This window comes from Temnothorax nylanderi, unplaced genomic scaffold (assembly GCF_030848795.1).
Source record: "Temnothorax nylanderi isolate EJ_2023f unplaced genomic scaffold, tnyl_v1.0 TNYL_tig0009_pilon, whole genome shotgun sequence".
NCBI lineage: Eukaryota > Metazoa > Arthropoda > Insecta > Hymenoptera > Formicidae > Temnothorax > Temnothorax nylanderi.
In genome coordinates, this window is record NW_027249071.1 from 2,364,373 (window position 1) to 2,385,800 (window position 21,428).

Genomic DNA, 21,428 nt, shown 5'->3' on the forward strand with positions numbered 1-21,428 from the left:
GCGTGTATACCTTGCGAAAGGATTCTTGTCGATAATTACAGCGGCTGTACAATATCGGCCATTAATTCACAAACTCCCCTTTAGAGAGCTCCACAGTTATAATGAGAAAGGAAGATAAATCTACGTAAAATAGAGCCGTCACATTCTTCACCGGAAATAAATATTGGTTTGCACCAGATAAGACTGAGTGACGGAAATCACATTAAGTACGTTCGTTGAATGGCGCATGTATCGCTTAATAAATGTGTAAACCGGAGCACTCATGTACGATAACGGTAGAATATTCAGCGATAATATTTCACGAGCGATCGGTGCGGACTATGTACACGAGTGCGTCTGTAATTATTCGTCGCGCTATCGTTGTTTAACTAGATGTATCACCAGCCGTAAAGCGATCGCGGTCGTAACTCACTCGACATTTTACGCGTGCGTGACAAATGGAATTTTTTTCTTTATAGGATCCGCGTGATATTTCGGATAATCGCTCGCTCGCCGATATGATTCTGGCTTTACTGCGGGGCGATTAATGACGCGCGACTCGGAAGCGCGTTCGCCAAACGACCATTCGACGCGTCAGTTTTAACGGCGAGCTACCGCTTGTACGCGCGCGGCGCGGAATCGATAATCGAATAAAATTAATTTTAAAACAAACCGCGCCTACGGACTGAATTCAAAATCGCCAAGTTGACCGAGTACATCAACTAGCCGCTAGTTATCTCGAAAATGACTGCCTTTCGCTTCGCGTATCGGTTATCGAATGAGCTACGAAGGCGTTGCCGTCGTATCGCATGATGTTAATTATGCAAATGAATTGGCTTGATGACTGAGTCGGATCAGCATTACCGTCGAACCGATACATCGTGGGACAATTTCGCGGACGTGAGACGAGAGCAACATTGTCTCTCGTCAGCCGGTTCCGAGTTCTGGCCCCTTTTAAGCAAATTATTGCATCGTATCGCGAGCCGAATGAAATAAACATTAACATTAAACCATTACCAAAATTTCATACTCGAATTTCATGTCGTATTTATGCAAGGTGAAATTTTTATGAATAAAAAGCTGTCCCCTTTACTTCAGTCGTAAAAAAGATTGCAGCGTTGTCTTTCGTGTCATACCTTTTGCTACGAAAGTGTCCCAGCTGTTACATGTTAATGTCTCTTAATGACTTACAAATAAATTGCCAGCGATGTGTCGTGACTCATCCATAACGGACGGCACCGCAAAGTCCTTGAGAAAAGTGTTAACACCTGCGAGAACTACGCGCGCCGATGCACATAGAGAGCCTGACGATCGTTTATCGTCTAGGAATCGCTTACTTGGTCTTTAAAGAACGTTTCACCGACGATGAGTCAGTAAGAACCCGATCTCCGTCGCGAGATTGCATTTTCTACTGCGATCGCATAAAGATAATCGAGCGTAGGAAAGAAGAGAAACTCACCGTCACTTCATGTTAACGTATTAATCTTCGTAAGCTGAATATGTGTTCGCTTATTAACATTGAGAAGTAGTATTTCTTTATGTAACGACGTCTTCTCGTATTTTAAGACGTCAGGCTCGTAGCCACAAAATGGTAGATAATGCGCTTGAATTGAGTGGCTAACGACGCTGAGTAATTCTTTCGCCGCGGAACGTTTAAAGCTCATAATTCATATTCGGAGCTATGTTTGGTAAGAAAAGAATCGTATATAGCTCCGTCATGAAACTTGTCGATATGTATAGGTACTCGTATCATATTCAAAACCGCATATGTCGAATTAAATACGAAATAAGAATCGGGGATTGATAATACGAGAATACAATCCGTGGTGTTCTCGTGAAATAAAAGGACTCACCTTCTTCGTTGTGTAGAGTTTCCGGCCTTGGAGCAGCATGTACATCTTCTTCCAACCGTTCGAACTCACATTTCGCATCCACACCATGCTGAATACGTACGGGCACTCACTGTCGTCCCGTAACAGGTAATTCTGCAACGTGAGCATGAGCAACGTATACATTTGCCGTCTCAGCTATAGCACTGTTTTCATTCGTGACGATCACATCGGCAGAAAATCACACGTATACTCACCCTTAGTGCGCTCTCGGCATCGGTGAATGCGCTCCTTTCCTCCCCGCTGGGAAACGTGATCATGTCCGCGGGAAAAAATTGCTGCAAAAAAAATTAAAGAGACGTCTCTACATACTGTCGTTTTTTATATATGAAAACGGACATCGAGGAAACCGAATTTCGGATCGTTTCTAAAATTAACCAGAGTGACTCGGAGAAAATAGTGATGCAAAGACGGATCTAAAATATATTTCGGGAACGAGAAAATATAAATATCTCTCGTGCTTTTCAAGTATTTCGACGAGGAGTGGTAAACACACGTATTACTTAAGAATCTTTTTAAAGATTTCAATGGACGGAACACAAACATTCATACTTCGCACACTCACGCGCAAAGAGTGCCTCCCTCCCGTTACAAGAGAAGGAAAACGTCTCAAGATTTCCCCGAAGAGTGTCGATTACGACGTTCAATTTCCCAAGTTTCTACGCTCGTTATCCTTTAATTGGCCAATCATCGGCGAGATTACAAGATTTATGAACTCCTATAGCTGATTGAATTTCTAAACTGCTAATTGATATCCGTTCGAATATATTAATTAGTCTAACTATCTTTGAAACTGATGGATCGGCATCTCTTTATATATCACAAAATTAACATTTTCTAACGAGATTCAATAAAATAATAGCTGCAAAATTTCATTCAACTTTTAGTTTAATCGTCATTTATATTCCCTACACAATATCGATGCATTAAGTTTAAAACGGAGCTACGTGCTCAATCCTGTAAAATCCCAGGACACGAATGTTCCAATCAATACTACCGAATCCTTGAGACCCCATCGCCGCTCCCGGTATCGGAAAAGCGTCTCTCCTGCCATCTTAACATCTCTCTCTACATCTTTCTTTGCATAGAACTGCACGATTCGCCGGTAAACGAGAGATCTGCCGGAAATTTCACGGAATATTCTCATACCGACAACATTCACATAGATACCGACACCATTCTCATAGATACCGACGACGTTCACATAGATACCGACAAGGTATTAAAAAATGTCGACCAAATTAACATATATTAATATATTATATATTAATAATTCTTGACTATCGAGCCTCGAGCCAAAATCTGGGGATAATTCAAGATGCCTAATATTGCCGACGTTTCAAATCCAGAAAATATAAATTGTAATTACGTAAAAATATAATGTACTATCGATATGAGCATTTATACGTACAAAATAAAATTAAAAAATGCAAAATTAATATAGCAAATATAAATATATATTTAATTATATCGAATGGTCAATGATTGGTCGGTAATACCGAGGGTGAGAAAATTTATCTAGAGTCGGCAATCTTGAACAGTACCTCTACTTATATTCAAATGTATACTGCAATTGCAACCTGGCTGGTAAGTTCAGTCAGTCGGTAAGTTAACGCGCTTAGATTGAACAGAATTTACCATTCGCTGTGGTAAAAAGTAACGAAGAACGCAATAACTTTATTATTTTCTGAAGATTTTGACGTTTTCTTTAAAAATGAATAATTAGAGAAGCAGCTTTTTTTCAGCGAGATAACTAAATTCTCTATTTTTTCACTTACCATAGGTTTGATGAACACTTCGTATTTCAGGAAGTCCTGGCTAAAGTAGAACCTCCTCTCGTATTGGGAAGCGAACATTTCCAATTCCCTATGAACAGCGAGAATATCTTCGTGGTCTTCTAATGTGCGCTCTGTAACAAAAAAAATTCATCCAATTTGCGATAAATATATTGCTATGTTGCTATTATCAACACACCAATATATTCAACGATAAAAAAAATAGAATAATATTTGAGTACTCTTATTGATATTTCAAAAGAATATTTTTTGTACCTATTACATCATAAATAATAATAAATAGCTTAATCTTTCATAATGTTACCGATCTTAAAATATTTAGTCCTTTTTATAGCAAAATTAATTTTTAAACTTATTTTTATAAATTCTAATAAAACCGAGTTTTATGGCTACAATTAGTACAGATCGTCTCGTCATGTGATTAATTTGTAAAACAATTCCATGGAAAACACATTAGTCTAGAAATAGCATGACATTTCGCCCGGATTTCTAAACAAACATTTCGTACGGAGACACAGCCGCGAGTCGCGTCTCTGACCTGCACCAAGCTCCTGGAGGTTTCGCCCGCTATTGATTCTCGGCTGCATTATAGAGCTCTGTGCCGTCTTTACGGCCTCTCCAACCCCTTTCCTCTCTTCTCCCTTTCCCTCTCACCATGCACACGTTATTTCCGATCTCGTTCCGAGTCAATGCCGTAGAGAAAATTTAGACGACTGAAGTTTTCCCGATGCATTAGAGGCTCATTGCGTCATTTCGCCTTGGCCTGGCACGCCTCGAACTTTTAACGAATTATCCGCCTTTTACACGCGCACCGATTATTTTTATAAATAAATTATTTATTTTCCCAAACAGCTCTTAAGCGTATCTCTTAATACGCAATAATCACAAAATACTTGAAAAATATCTGCCGATTCTGCGTACTTCTCTATTCAAGCATAATATTTGTCTCCAACTACGTTATCGTTAAATCTGATAACAATTCGGATATCGAATGAACCGTTTAATGTGAATTCCATTATGTTTGGGTACAATATTTATTATATTTCTATATCTTTGAATTGTATGGGCATGCATTCCAGTGATATAAATATAAAATTATACATATAATTAAGCGTACAGAATATTCATATATTTTTTTAAAGATATATTGAAAAACAATTCCGTAAATAACATCCTAGCGAGTAATCACGTAAAAGAGGGCAATCGCAAACTTTGGCGCTTACTTTAAAAGTATGGTCAATGACACAACGCTACTCGCACGTAAACACCATGGAGATGAAGAAGTGCATAAGACTTGCTTATTGACTGATCGTTAACCACATTCCCGAAAAATCTGAAGGAATGCATAAACTCGTTTGAAGTAATCGCGACGACGCGCGACGCATAGAAAATATAACGCAATATGTAAATCATAATTGCGATATGATTTATTGTTATATTTATGATGTTACATACCTATTCCCAGTTTCGGCCACGTCTCGATTATCGACCAGGCTGCGCCGATTGTGTTCCTCTTGACTTTGAGCAACTCGCAGAGATCGATCGTTCGCAGATTTCTCTCTACGACCATGGTCGTAAAAGAATGATCATTGTTGTAAAACCGCAATTCTTCCTAATTAAACAAACATTAAAAAGACATTAAATATACAAATGAATTGAATACAATCCAATTGAATTAATTTATCGAATTAAATTAATTCGCAATCTTCTCTTTTATAAGCCTCTTTTAATTTATTTATCTCTATGCATAAATAAATTATAAAAATTTGTCTTATATAACTTATATTATATATATTTTGTAATCAAATAAATTTGCATTAATTAATAAATCAATCACAGACTTTTATTTCATAAAGGTAGCGTATATGAGAAAAATTGCATTAAATGTTAATTATAAATAATACTTTAATTATTTTGTCCTATTTATGAGTTGAAATATTTCTCTTTATTTTTCATCGTAATATTATACATATAAATTCCATTTAGGTATACAAATTAAACACAATATGAAAATTCACTATTCTATATCTATCTCCTCGATTTTTCTGACTATATCTATAATCGAGAAAGTGTGAAACTTAAGCATTTAAGCATACGATACTTTAGTACATACTTGTCTTTCGCTGTCGATCAAATCTCGATCACTTCTTCGATTCCTTCGTATCGTGCTGTTGAGTTCGAAGATCGTGAGATCGGAACCAAGCCGTTCGTAGCTTGCGGCTCGATTACTCGGCAGCGTCGAGCTGCCGTCGAGGCAGGAGCACATCTTCGGGAACCAATCTGTAAGGGCCCAAAGAGATGCTAGAGAGAGATTGGTACAACACGTCGCGGCTGACAAATAAAAGGGAAAAGAACTACACAAGTAAAAAAAAAATCGCACAGAATGTCAGTCCGTTAACGCTAAATCTACCATATACACTGTTAAAGGTTAGAGGATGAAATTTAAACCAATACCATGAGTTAGATTTATTTTGTTATTTTTAACTACCATGTGCGTCAAAATTTATTAGTTTGAAACAAAATAGGATTATTTTAACTCCATTGGTTTAGTCAAATTAACATTGTTTTAGTTAAATTAACTACATATTGAGTAGGAGCAGTGGCGACCTATGGAATAGTTAAAAATTACTCAAAATTGAGTTTAATTCAACCCTATGAATTTAACAGTGTAAATATACTGCAAAGAGGCGTAAGAACGAGCCCGCTGTGTACTAGAAGTCTATTTTACAACTTGGGCTTCATAGGAATCTCTACATGGTCGGGATGGGGCCACTACATTATCGATGAGTGAACGTGGCCCCCTCTCGTCTCAAGAGATACAAAAGGAAAAAAAGTAAAGTGTTCAAACATTAAGGACAAAATGTGACGTGCTGTGAAATCGCAACGGCTCTCGGGCGAATTTTCCGTCGAATAGCAATAACTGTACGTCGGAATATCGAGACGCAGGGATAAGGTAGATGAGTAATACACGTGTGCCGCGACATTGAAAACGCGTCGTGCGTACTTGGTGCGTGAGTCGCGTTTTATATGCGAGCCTTTGCAACACGGATATTTAAGCCTCGCGGAGGTCGCGCGCAATTTTCCCGGCGCTCGTCGTCGCGTCGCCTTCTCTTTTCTTTTCTTTAGAATGGCGGTAATATATCAAACCACGTAAAGTCGCAGGAGAGTTATTTCAAAGAGCGCTTAACGAAGAGAAGCAAAAATATATATCGCTAATCCGAGAAATCGCCAGTCAGACGGAGACCAGAGGTACCTTTACAAACCATGCGAGTCAAATTTTTAATATAAACCGTTGGGCGATCGAGTATTTCGAAGCAGGGATATTGCAATGATGCATCTATGTATATATCTATTTCAATTCTATTTTTAATTCACTCTAACTATTCGTGATCCATATTGTAACAATTTGCAAATCGATTTACGTTAGAAAGAAAGATTAAAAAGAAAGATTGTTGTATAAGAAAAATTCCATTTACCTCACTATTATTAACTTTTCTACTATATTACAATTTCGTATGTTTTATTTCTAGATAAATCAATAAATGGAAAATTTTAATTAATAAATAAGTAGAAACTTTTATCAAATATTATTTCGATAAAAATATTATAAACAGAATCTGTTAATTTTGAAGAAAAATTTTATTAATTCTTCTAGTAAAAAGTTGAGAATTGTAAGTTAATATATGACAATCAAACAAGAATATAAATTTAATGTACTTAATGTGCAAATAAAAAATGAACCACTAGGCTATTAGCTGTTACTAAATGTCATAATTATTGACATTTTTCTTTAAAGTTTTCTGCAAGAAATTAATTTAATATTGAACCATAGAACTACTTAATTTCACAAACACACAAATGCAGAAAATGTTACAAAAATTACAAATTTTATTTCAATGATTTAACATAATTAACGACATTCACTTAAAATTAACGATTAATTTAAAGATCTTCGATTAGCTTTTTTCAAAATCTTTCTTTCTATAGTATTTACATAGAATCCCTACTTCGCAAATTTATTTTCGCCCTTTCTGTTCGTCCATTTGATACGCGTTTGCAACCTACTCGAAGGATTCTCCGGCTAGCTCGAACACGCAAAAGTCATCGCCGCCATGTCACAACGATACCTTGTAGAGATGAATAGCGCTTTAATAAATCGTTCGTCTATCTCGTATCCGGAGTCGCAACGACGCAACAGCAACGAGAGTCCACGTGTACACTATGTATGCCAGGCGGTGTCGATACTCGACATATCCGTCTAATTCGCTCGCCATGAATGTGTGTGTGTGTGTGTGTGTGTGTGTGTGTGTGTGTGTGTGTGTGAATTAGCGATCGTTTCCACGAACGATCAATCAATAGCAGAAGAATAGCATAAGATGGAGGAAAAAGCAACAGTAGATCTAAGTAATCGATGTCGAGCGAAATCTTGTACGAATAAAAGTCGAAAATTTCTCGCCTCTCTCATATGACTAACAAAATTTCTTTTCTTGACCTTCGTAAATTAAAATCTCCACTGTAATCGTTATATTTAAAAAAAAGTGGATAAATAAACTAAAAGAAAATCAAGAGAATATACCAAGAAATAATTTTTATAAAATTTTAAATAGAAACAATTTTATCGTCTCCAATATGAAGCAAGAAGTTTATTGAGCACTGTTTTGTATGGACATTCGTTGGAGAAACCGACTGCAATTGCAAATTTCACTAAGCTGCTCAAAATCCAAGATAAAATAAGACATTCCACTGTATTATCGCAAGATGATAAGAAATGTAAAATTCCTTACAAAGTACTTTGAGATTTCTAAATTATCGCTGATAACGGTGCTAACGCATTCACTCGTGTTGCAACTGCGTGTACTTTTCCATTTTAAAGAACCCTGACTTTTGTCAAGTCAACATTTTCGTTAAAGTAAATAAATGAATTAAAACTGAACTTTTCACAAAATAAATGTTGCTGCATAGCCAATTAATAAACTTTTGCACTTATAAATTTTTAGACTGATTTATGTCTAATCGAAACTTTTCTCTTTATAATATTTGTAATGTTTATATAAAATCATAATTTTATAAAGGTTTGTTTTCGGAATCATATTTGAAACCAATAATTATATTTTCAATGGATGCAGGTTAATAATAATAAAAATAATTAAAAGATAGTTTTATATCATGTATTTTACGAACGTGCAATCGCGGAAGGAATCTCTGTCATGGGCTACGAGAACGCCAAGAGTAAGCCTAATCAGTGGAACGATAACACCGAGTGCGAGGGCATGCTCTCGAATTAGCGGGCCACGTTGACCGTTTATTGCCGCAATTAATTAACCCGCAATCGCTCGGTATGCGGTACGTAAATGCGCAAAGCGCGTAATGTCGAGCGCCGCTATTGCAGTTGCCTCTGTGCGACATTATATTCTGAATAACATGAATGAATCTGCGTAGCACCTGCTACTGTTTTAATGATAAATTTTTACTGAAGTAAAATATATACCGAGTATCATTAGTAAAATACTTTTCTCTTTATTTATTGTACTTCATAATCTATTTTGATTCTTGACCGCTATAATAAATTTATTTACTTCTCGTTTTAGAGCAACGTATCTACTAACGATAAAAAAAACTGTTATTGAGATGAGGATATCTCAGGCACTCTTTATTAGGAAAAAAAATATTTTCTTCCTAATTCCGAAAAGCATATATAAAAATCATTATAAAGTTACGTTTTCAAAATAATCGTATAACTAATTCTATCTCAAGGATTTATAGAATTCTTAACGCTTAGCAATAAAATAAAAAATTTGTCGCCAATCTTTGAAATAATTAGGTCTCTAAAAGTTCTAATAATTATTCTTAACATATAAATGGATTTAAAAAATATAAAGGTTCCGGCAATTTTTCAATTATTGATTGAAAGTGTTCTAAAATTCTGCGAATAAAAATTTTCGTCGGTAATTTGGCATTTTCTTAAGAGTTCTGCTTCAAGAATCGAAAATTAGAAATAGAAAAATGATAAATTTTCGTATAACAAAAACATGAAATAATTCTCCCATATTTTTGTATACTTATTTATGTTTAACTCTTTTTAAGAGACTTATTAAATACTCTCAAATTCTTTGGAGCAAAGCCAGAACTGTATTTAAGTATGTCGAAATTCTAAAAATGCACTAGGAAGTCGTGTAAAGCGTATATACATATGCAATTTTTGTATTGTATAATAATGCAATTCGCAAGTTTTACAAGCGCGACCACAACCTTGGCCTACTCTTTACCTACTGACATGTTATGTATTATCCCATTCTACCATTTTCTGCTCCTTGCAACAATCTGTCGATTGTCACATATCCGTATCCACAACCGCAACCTCGGATTTTTATATCTGATTTCGAGAAACGGACATAGAGTACAGAAAACATTAATGTATTCGTGCGATATATTTTTGTCATCCTTCAGTACATTTCTTTTTTATTAGACATGATATTTTGATAACTAAAATGTTATTCATAAATATAATAGTTAAAAAACTTAAATTAACTTAATATGTATTTCATCAAACAATAATACGTTTAGTCAAACTGTCTTAACCCCTAATTATATTATGTAGAAACTTAAAAAAATGTTTTCGATATGATTCTCGATAGAATGTTTCAGATTTTGAGATTTACATTGGACAGCTATGAAACGCAAATACCTATGCTCGAGCAAAAAGCAATTTTTACTACATTTCTTACATCTTATCGAAGTGAAACAATTTCGTCGGTGAAAGTCATTTTTGCGGGCGTAAATTGCAAGAATTATTCTCTCTTCGCGTTTTCTTCAAGTCTCGATTGTCATATTTCCAAATGTTCGCGCCAGACAATAGGGATTCCCCGGATTCCTCATCATCGTTGTCAGTCACGGTGATAACGCGTTATTTTGCGAATATCGTAAAGACGCTTCAGCATCCCGCCCACGACATTTCTTCCAGCAGTTCCAGCCACGTTCGTAAGAGCTATGCGATATGCGGGCATCTACCTGTCAGGATGACGAAACCGGGTCGTTCCATAGGCACAAGCCGGAACGTGCGTAGTCGCGCCGAGAAAAATAACCGGTAATAATGGGGAGAAACTTGTCTCTCGTGTCTATCTCAGTCATTTATCGTTTATCGCGTGATTTTGTCTGCCTGAAAGAGACTTTAACAATCGAAGGAGGGACTCGACCAAACCGTGCGTTGAAAAGACAGCGACTGTTGATCACCGTAACATTGTTGTTATCGCGATAAACGAGAATGTAAACCATCTTATCTTTATAGAACAAATTCATGAAAGTGGATAAGAGAACAATAAGACATATTGTCATGGAAGAATACGAAATATGGCAATACATTGCACATAACAAACGATGATTATCGTATATCCGCCGTACGCTATACACGTACCTATTTCTGCTGCAAAACAGGTCTTATTTAGGTCTTCTTTATATTTTTGCACAATAATAATTTCCATATGTCACAGATGACAATCGTATGACAAACTAAAGAACTTTGTCTCCCTAAAAATTCGATATCCTAATCACTAAACCAAGATACATTGACACGAAGTTTAAATGAGCGACTCGAACCGTGCATCGAGAGACTGCAGCCCGAACTCGACGAGCTGTAACTCCAATGTCCATCTCGCCGTTATCGCGGTGGAGCAAATATTTCGGAAGAGAGGAGACGGCCTATGCAAGGTGGATCGATAAGAACCAAGGCAGGCCGAGCTGACTAGGTCGAGCTCGAACGTGTTTTGGCGGCCGCCCCGATTCACGCTCTTTGCACACACGCGGCCCGTGTAAAATTTGCAGCGTTCCCGCTTCCTCCGATGTGGAACAGCAATAAATGGTACGTCTACGGACGGTAAACATCCGATTGTGGAGACAAATATCCACGACAAACAATTAATATTTAACATTTATCCAATATTTAACATTTCGTTCAGTTTTCGTGCATTCTAAAAATTCTTCAACGTGATTACCGGAATTTGATAGCTAATTGCTACACATAATTTGTGAGAGTTCAATAATAATCTCGTATTACGAAATTAGCGTGCAATGAATTTCGATCCACTTTCTAATATCCTTCCTTACACAAAAACACATGTAATTAACACGAAATATATGATCTGTAAAATTTCTCGAAATATTTCTCTTGTTCTGAATAAAAACAAGGAGAAACTTTAGAAAGTTTTAAAAAATGTCCTATTCTTTCTAGTACTGATTTCTTTCATAATGCTGGAAATAAATCCTGACCGCAAAAATACAAACTATGACTCGTGCGGAAGATACAATTTTAAAGAGATCGTGGCATGTCGGAGATGTTTTCGAAAAACCTCTAAAGTTTCTCAGATCCTTATAAATATAAAAATCATTTTATTTATCAATTTATAATTAGCAAAGATAAACACTTGTAGAGAATCTCAAAAATCAGAATGTTCTAACTTAATATTAAATTGAGAAATATCAAGAAATCCCCCAATTAATATCTAATCTCTCCGTGAAAAACGAATTGCTTCGGTATGCCCGAATTTCTAGAAGAGCGATAACCTTGAAGGAAAAGATCACGTAATTGTGAGACAAAGTTGGTTTCCGTGAGACTGAGTTGCTATTTTTTCACGGTGGAATATTATAAAGATATCCGGCACTACATAACTTAGCCATGCGTCTCGCGGGCTTGCATAAATAAAGGGCGATGGTCCGGTCCGAGAGGTGTAATCACGAGCCATAACCCGATATCATTGCCAACCGATCGCAGACTGCAATATCTCTTTCTCCCTTCCTTTCTATACCATCGCTGCGCCGAGATCTTTGTGAAATGCGTGCCTCACATCGGTTCGTATCGCTCGTTATTTCGCTCGTTTGACCCATTGACGTTGCTCATTAAGCCGCCCGTCGTCTCACCGATATTGCTCGACAGAAAGAAAAAAAAGAAGCGGAACCGTATGCAAATGCCTCGTCGACATCCAACGTGCCGACTTTTGCATTTCACGGCAAGAAAGTACTGCAAGCTATAGCCATCTTCGCATCAGGACATTGACAGTGATTATTGATCGTTCAGAGAGCCTTCGAGGATGAGGATTTAAGGAGAGGAGAAGCGCCAGCCGACCGAAAATTACATCAGCATCACGTAGTAGTCTGATAATCGAGTAAGGGATTTACGAGGCAGAGTCAATTTAATCCCGGGGATGCGACGGGCTTTTACAATCACTCCCAAAAAAACAAAGTCGCCGACCGATACTCCTCTGGCAACGAACAAGGACGACTGGCCGTACGCCAAAATCACTGTCCGTCCCGGGTAAAAAAAAAAAATAAGCGATTCGTTCAGGCCGCGATGGTCTTCATCCTCATCGCTTTACGAACCGTGCCATTGTCGACTTCCGGAGACAAGTCGGTCCACGAGACATTCGAGGGCTCTGCGCAAATTGCGTTTTCGAGCGTTTCAAGTATTACGAAGCCTGCTTTACCGAAAACTAAATCTCCAATTTGCCAAAATGGATCTTATTATCCCCGGTATTGTGATCGGAATGATGCAATTTGACAGATGAAACAACTTTTCAGCAACAAGCTGAGCAACCGCTCACTCCACCGCTAATCTATCAACCCTTCTGTCTTGCACATTGACAAACGAGTTTCACGTTCCTCAAGGACGTATTACGTGAAAACTTCGATCGCGCATTACTCCTGCTCGCATTAACGAACTAGAAAGCCAGTTCGTAATGAGACTCCTAACAAATGTCATTCGCAGATGTGATTTTCTTTTGTCGAAATTAACGCCACAAGCGGTCAGAAAAAAATTAGATTTTTAAAGAACACAAGTGGAAGATTACTCCATTCGGAACGAAAGCGAATTCTAGAGAAACCTACATTTTTCTCTTTTTAAAATCTTTATATACATAAGTTGCTAACCAAAAATTTATCCACTAATTTCGTGATACACTAAAATTAAATATTAATTTCTGTCAGTAGTAATTCATTAATTTTATTTAGTCTTTAATAATCATAACAACTTTAATTTTTTATGTTTCCCAAATTCTAATTCCAACGGATTCAAAGGAAATTTAACATAAATCGTTTAATCAGAGAAATAATTGGATTTTTTACTCTGAGAATTAAATGATAATAATACAAAACATTGAAATTTCAAGTGCGAGGAACGACTTGCGGGGAAATTCACGTGGTCTATCCTAGCCGGAGATTTTAAGTAACCGCAAAATTTGCGCGCGACAATCTCTCGCATTTGAAGGGAATTCGATGAACACGAAAACATCGATCGATGGTCGACGCAATCACGATTCCTTACGCGAAATTCGAATCGCACTCTACGCAGAAACGCGACAAACCGGCCGTTAGCCAAGGACGCACCGGTCCCCATTAAAAAGACATTTTAAACGTTACAATCGGAGATCCCATCGTTGCGAAAGCCAGCTCAAGGACCACCATGGAATATATCACAAGGAGCTTTTTACGCAACGACCGATCTGTCCTTTCTTTCTCCTTCCACCCTTTCTCGAAACCGAGATTCAGCGTCCACGCGATGCTACCCGGACCGATCGAAAACTCGGACGGGAAAAAATATACGGTGTGCAGAGAAACAAATCGTGATCATGTAACGCCAACGGAATCTCGGGGTCGCAATCAAATGTCCCGTTGATTCCTGAAACGGCTGTGTGTTTTTTATCACGTGGAAATACTAAAAATAAATTGATACTCGCAAGACATGACTATTCGCTAGATAAAAGTACGAAATCTTGATCATTCGACCCGTTCACCACATTGTTTTGATTTGAGAAAATGTTTAAATTTATATGTTTAAATATATGTTTACGGAAGTAATGTAGAACAAGAAAAATAAGCAAGTCGATAATAGGGATAAAACTGACAGACACGAATGGATAAAAAATTGAGTCCAACTTTCGTTATACGAATAGTTTCAAAAGATAATGATAATAAATTCGATTAAAATAGTAATAGATCGAAACTGTAAATGAATTACGCCACATAGTTTTGAAACATCAAGTGTGCGTGAGTTGCGTGGATAAAAGCGCTTATAAAATTAAAGGGTATTGAAATCTATCGGTGGCGTTCAATATAAATGTAAATGTACGTTTTAGATTACGATGGTAAAAATATATTTTTATCATATCGTCGAAACTGTTTACAAAACACGAATCGATTATCATTCGTATTTTCGAATCCTCGATATTAGTTCCAGCTTGGATCAGCAATTTGATTTCGGGTATAAATATACTTCACAAGATAGCCAACGAACCTATTACTTTTCAACAAGATGTCAAACCGATATCATTAAAGCGAGCGATATCGACGTATTGATCATTTTCTAAAATAACGCGACAAATTTTTCTGTGAGAAAACATTTTTCGAAACATCGTGGTCCATCTGTGCCAGCAATTCTTACAGTGGTGCCTCGATACTCCGAATTTGAAATACGAAAAATCTAAACGGACGTAGATCTCACAAAGTCGAAAGAAAGTTTATCTATTTACGATTTTTCTGCCCAGATTTTGATGACTTTGAAATCGACGAAAAATAGATTAGGATAAAATGACATAAAATACAAACGTCAAAATACATTAATAAAGCAACAAAAAAATATATGAAATCAGTACATTATCGTATATTACTGACTTTATATATTTGCGTAGGATTTAAGAGATATAATACATAGAATTTATTAAATATATTAATTTGAAAAATAATCGGCGCGCGATTCACTGAGTTGGAATAATTATACAAAAATTCAGACAGAAAAATATAATTATCTCCGATACGAACATCACGTTACGGTTCTAAGCCCTTTTTCGTTAGGTAAGTTATTAATTTCAATCTTAATGAATTTTATCATTTATCGATAAATAGCAATCAACTGTAGTTTTCAGAGTTTTAACTTTCAGAAAAAAAATTTCTTTATATAGTAACTAACTTACACACATATATATCTCAAAAGAAATAAATGGATACACATACAAAAATCTCTGCAAGAAATACAATATATCGTTAAGATAAAAGGGGAAAAATAAATCTCATCAAAATCTGAGATACAAACGCTTCCTACGGCGAAAAATAAACTGAGAGAGGCACGACGCGGAGCGTCGCGACGCATCGTCGACTTCTCGCTAGGTGTTCGCGTCAATCGACGACGCCCACGAACGGCACCATTTGTCCGGTGCGAGACGAAACGTATATCTACGCATTGCAGTTTGCACGTAGGATTCTTTTCCCTCCTTTTCTCGTAAGTCGCGTCGCCTATATCGAGAGATGCGCGATAAATAAAAATAATGCGTTAGTTAAGATTAAAAACACGACGATAAGAGATAAAGCTGCACTCTCGAAAGATACGTGTTTCGTAATGACAACGTTCTTTTTTCGATAGCCGTGCTTACGTGGCTCCTCATAATTCATACGAATATAGCGATGATAATAAATGTTATTTTTCTTCTATTTTTTTTTCTCTCGGGAAAGACGAACAGATAACGCGCGATATCTTCGGTGGGTGTGTCGAGTCGGAAATTATCGCGCCACGTGGCGATTTAGGACAAGAGATGTTTGGATACTCACGGTGATGCGTGGGATAATTGTTGTTGTTGTTGTTGTTGGGCAGGAGCCGCTGGTAATCCATGTTGCGCCGGACGGCGATGATATGCCGCGGCGAAACGTCGACTCGTCGCGCGATTTTCGTTTCGCGCGCGCACACAGAATTCACGCACAGTTCCCCACACGGTCGTACACACCCCGCGTTCGGTACACACCGACGGCGAGTTCGCGGAAAACGGGGACGCGTTCTTCACCGTGCCAAGTGCGACGCGATATTACGAGTTTTTGTCATCCGCGTCGTTTCACGAAGGGCGCCAGCGCGCTTACGCGCATTCTCGCGACGCGTCCGCGTCTTATTGGAGAGGATCGAAGATCGATTTCGGTTTTCGAGGAACTTGCGATCGAAACCGCGCCCACTGTTCAATCCCGAATTGGACTTGAAACCTAAATCATGAGATCGAAGGAACGAAATAAGACTCTCGTTGCGCTCCAAGATTTTTCCTATATACCTGATTAGATAATAATGTTGATTCAATGTCAGAAGTCGAAGATTAGATAAAGTTATTAACTATTAATAGATAATATTTATATGTGAATTTAGAGGAGTCGAGGCGATCGAGAACGACGGTGGATCTTTCGCAGAGATTTAAAAAAAAATTCAAGGCGAAGGTGAGTCGCGAACGGAACTACTACCTACTGCGTCGCAAATAACGCGAGACTTAACTCTTTTATCGATTAAACTACGATCCGATAAACTGCGTGCGATGCACATGGCTTGCGAGTAACAGCGACAGCGAGAAAAGGTAAACGAGATTGACGGGAGAGTTCGTCGAAAATGTCGATTTATGCAATTATGCTCCGAAAATAACGTATCTCAGGATTATTAAAAGCCCCACGATTATTAAAAGCTAACTATCCGGCAGTCGATATAAACGGTTGAATGAAATTTTTACGAGACAAATACGACTAAGCGTCAGCGAGATACAACGACGCTCGAAATATTGAGTCGCTTCGATCGAAATTAAATAACAGACCACCCGTAAATCGGCGCTTAGTTATCTCGCCGCTTTTTTTTTCCTTTCCTCGGGGAGTCTCAGAAATTCCCGCATTCCGAGAACGAGAGTCCGTTCCGATCGGTCGACGAAGCGTGCGGTTTTTGCCGACCCCGTAGCTCGACTCGAGCGAAACGAGCGTTTCACGACAGCTCCGGCCTTTCTGGTCTTCGCGAAACCGCGGATTGCTAGCCAATAATTGATAGATTCGGCGCGAAAGTTAGAGAGGGAAAGGACGCGGATCCGAAATTCGCGCGCGGTTCACCTTCGACGAAGAAAGATCGCGTTCTAATTGTAAGTCGAAACGCTACAGGTTTCAGGCGTACGTCTCGTCGTTTTGAAATTTAACGCGTCGTTACATTCAACCGTTATCTCGAATGCAAATTTGAAAAAATGCTGCGCAACACGAAACGTACGGGAAAGAGAGGCGGGAGGGGGGGGGGAGGGGCATGCGGGCCAGGAATGCACGCGCGCGAATTAAAGCCAGCACGAAGTCATCGTGCTCTCTCACGCCGTGAACGCGACACGCGCATAAAGGAGGTAATCGGGGCGCATTCTTGCACGTGTGAGCGCGTGCCTAGAGCCACACGCGCGATTGACGAACGAAGCATTCCCGGAAATCGAGCGCTCGTGCGAGACCCCGAGAGACGAAAAGTGAAGAAGATACTGCGTCACGCACGGTCGCCCGCTGTCGCAATTACGATTTCTCCTCGCGTCTGACGGCTTTGATTGGACGCGCGCGCGCTCGCGCGGTATATCCTATCCTCCTCGAGAATAAAATTTGACTCGTTCATCTCCCGCTGCGCTATAACGCAGGAAGGAGCACAGCAGGAGAAAAGGTCGGTTTTAAAATAAACTCCGAACCCGATCTTTAATGTCAACGGTCCGCGACATTTCAATTCCGGAGTGGCGCGTGTCGGGTTAATCGATAGCCAATTACGGGATAAAAGCGCCGGGGAGGGGGGGAGGGGGTGGAACGTTCAGTTTCGCGATACCGAGAGGATTTCGAGGAAATCCGAGTCGGTCGACACGGTACGTGCGATGTTTTCTGTCCCCGAGGTCCGCCTCCCGAGGCGCGTAAGATTGCGCAATGTTGAACGTCGAAATGTCGGTTCGGGGGATCGTACGCTCTACTACGCGTTACTACGCAGCTGGTAAAAGAGAAGACTCACGGCTCCCCGCTGGTCATTGCACCGGCGTTGTTTACGACGCAGCCGGAACTCGTCGCGCGCTCTCGAGAGACGCGCGCGCCCGACGAGAAATCGCGGGTTAAGATTACTTACTCCGGACGGAATTGGAGTGATCGCGACGCGACGTCTCGTCCCCTTCCCCTCTCTCACTCTGTCCGCCGCGCCGCGCCGCCGTCCGCGTCGCCGAATTACCGTACTCCGAATTCAAACGGCGGCAAGATGGCAAACTTCACGTTGCTCGACGCCAGCCGCGTGACGTACGCCGCCGAGCGTCTCGAATCTCCTCGAAGCGTTCGATCGCGTGGAACGACTGAGAACGTCTCTAACCTCTCTTTCGGCGCGCTGCACGCCACCGAGCCCCGAGCCTCGTATCCAACGTTAGAACGTGAGAACGCGATGTCACACGTGTGGTTCCGAGCACGTAGCGTCCACCACGCACTTTCCGATCACATTCACAGCGGTATTCTCATGCACACGTACGCACACACGCACACATGCACGCGCACGTTTTTCACACTGGTAATTTCGACGCAGCGTTAGGATTTTCGGAGTAATCGGAATAAACCACCGCCGGTCGCGGAGAGACCCGGAGAGAAATCGGGGGGGATATTTATCACTCGCGTCGCTCGGCACGACGCACACGACACACGTGCATCGATCAAGTCGCGGCGCGCGGTGCGTAGTATTCCCCACGCGAAGTCGCACTTGGATCGTCGTGAGAGAGCGAGAAACGTACGTGACGCGACGGCGCGCCGGGTCAACTAACCCTTGTGATTTTTCGTACCGCGTCGTAACGCGGCTCGGTCGGCCGCCGACAGTGCCGACGACGAGCGCCGAAAACTGCCGAGGACCTGTGGCGGACCGGCCCGCCGCGCCGACCAACTTCGGCACTTACGCTTCAGGCGGCAACTTCAGCCTCCTCCTCCTCCTCCTCCTCCTCCTCCCCGTCAACGAACTTCGCGTTCTTCGTTGTCGTTCAGCGAGAGCCGTTCCGAGCCGACGATCGACCGCGTACGGTGAGTTTTCCGCGTAATAATCTACCGAAACGTCCTCGCCACCCAAATTCGAATGCTCGGGTAGCGAGACACGGCGCGGTCGCGCGCGCGCAGGCGGACGCCAAATGTAAACACGGGAAAGCGGCGAGGCGTGACGAAAAGCACCCGGCCGTTGGACGACGCCGCGAAATGGCGCGCTTTCGTGTCCGGAGTCCGATCTGCTCCCGCGGCGGTTCCTCTCTCGGGACAACACTCGCGCGCGTCTGTGAACGAACGGGCGTACGTGCGGTCAACAGCGTCCGCTCCCGCTCCGAGCGAAATGGGGATTGGGGAAACGTGTAACGTGCCGTTCGCGTAGCGTCCCGCGTAGTACTACGGACTCTACGGAGAGGGACGATTCCCGCCGCGTACGGCCTCCCTCACTCAAACGCGCGAGCGCGCGTCCCGCCGATACGTGCACGACGCGCTCTCCGTCTTTCTCCGTGTCTCTCTCCCGCCCCCTCGTCCTCCGTAGCTCGCGCTTGTACACACCACACACAGTACACACACACACACACACACACACACACACACACACACACGCGCGCGCGCGGTAACGGAGGCTCCCCCGCTACCATCTCTCCCCTTCCCGGAATCACCTCATTGGCATCCGTCGCGCGCGCGGCTCGCCATAGCTCGCCTTCGGACTCCTGCCTTCGTCCCTTTCTTCAGGGGTGTGGAATTTTGCGACGCGCAATTGTGTCGCAGGTAAGGAAATGCGCTTCCTTTTCTCGTAAATAGACTCTCGAGAGATCCCCGATCGCGAGCGCGAATTTTCGAAAGGCGTGTATGACGCAACTCTCGTATGATTAATGATTAGACATTTGATTATCCCAAAGGCGAGGTTAGATTGACATGTAGACTGTGCGTGTATCTTGCATGCGTTTCGCGAACCGCGACTTACGTAGAGACGCCTTAAGAATTGAAGAAAGATAAAAAAATAAATTGAATCGAGATTAAAGTTAATCTGCATTGTAACGGACAACCGCGCGTACGATTCCGAGTTAATTTAAAAGTTATTGAAACGTTTCAAGATACGCGAGTCTGTAGAATAATTGGTTTGCCGTACAGAAACTTAATTACAGTTACTTTTCATCAAGCTTTATGTAATAATGTCGAGTCTTAAATATATTTGTATGACGACTGAGCGTTAATCGAGACCCTTCGACGAACGTTTTTAAAATGTTTATAATTTGAATAAAAGCTGAATAAAAGAAAAGGTGCAACACTGTTGCTAGTCACTCTTCGAAAGCTCTTTATGGTATTTGACTTCTTATCTTTCAAATGTTCCGCATATATTTGCATGCCTGCCTCTGTTGAGAAATCAGTTTTATTTCAAATCTACCGTTATAATAATGAATACCGAATATGCGTTCAAAAATACAAGTTTACGCAATATAAATTTAACTGATATTACTCTGTGATCGATTCAATCGATCAGAGATGTGACCGAGTGATAAATTTTGGACGAATCATTTTTTCATTAATATAATTTGAGCAAAAAGATTTTCGACTTGCGATAAAAATTTTAATTAACGCTCTGGAACTCTCAATTGACACTCGCTCGCGAAAGATCTCGTTTCGCGAAAGACTGTCGCGGTGGTGCTATTATCGTGATAGTCCCAATCGCGATTATCGCGAGATACTGCGCGCATGAAACGGGATCGGTCGCGTGCATTTCGTATCGCCTCGTATCATCTTCGCGCCGCGCGTCCTCGCTCGTCTTGGGCTGGTTTTCGAGGGAGGGGCCGGGCAACGAAGCATCTAAATCCGGCCTTGTCTATCGTCCTCGCGTCCCGTCTCCGTCCCGTTTCCTCGCCAACCCCCTCGCGAGGCAGGCTTTTTCTCGGAGTCGCGCTGCCTACGCCTTCGCTCCGTTCCGATCCGCGACTTCCTCTCCTTCCTCCCCTCGCCGCCCCACGCAGCC

General features: G+C 40.7%; 2 protein-coding genes across 13 annotated transcripts in view; one reads left to right on the forward strand and one right to left on the reverse strand.

Annotated features, from left to right (window-relative positions):
- Positions 1-21,428, reverse strand: part of LOC139787425 (growth factor receptor-bound protein 14) — a 248,550-nt gene that overhangs the window by 164,205 nt on the left and 62,917 nt on the right. For 7 of the 11 annotated variants that reach the window (XM_071726503.1, XM_071726500.1, XM_071726499.1 and 4 more), the window contains 5 exons: positions 5,778-5,944; positions 5,120-5,276; positions 3,647-3,777; positions 2,066-2,146; positions 1,833-1,964 (listed from right to left, as the gene is read on the reverse strand). In XM_071726503.1, the coding sequence (XP_071582604.1) occupies positions 1,833-1,964; positions 2,066-2,146; positions 3,647-3,777; positions 5,120-5,276; positions 5,778-5,944 (668 nt within the window). Of the gene's footprint in view, positions 1-1,832; positions 1,965-2,065; positions 2,147-3,646; positions 3,778-5,119; positions 5,277-5,777; positions 5,945-16,249; positions 16,670-18,449; positions 18,537-18,560; positions 19,183-19,362; positions 19,497-21,428 lie in introns of those variants that run through there. The other 4 variants (XM_071726508.1, XM_071726507.1, XM_071726506.1 and 1 more) reach the window with 4 other exon arrangements.
- LOC139787417 (SET and MYND domain-containing protein 4) overlaps positions 19,364-21,428 on the forward strand; it is a 107,464-nt gene continuing 105,399 nt past the window's right edge. Inside the window, exon 1 of one of the 2 annotated variants that reach the window (XM_071726498.1) lies at positions 19,364-19,483. The gene's annotated coding sequence lies outside the window, so the exon portion shown is untranslated. Of the gene's footprint in view, positions 19,484-20,079; positions 20,210-21,428 lie in introns of those variants that run through there. The other variant, XM_071726497.1, reaches the window with a different exon arrangement.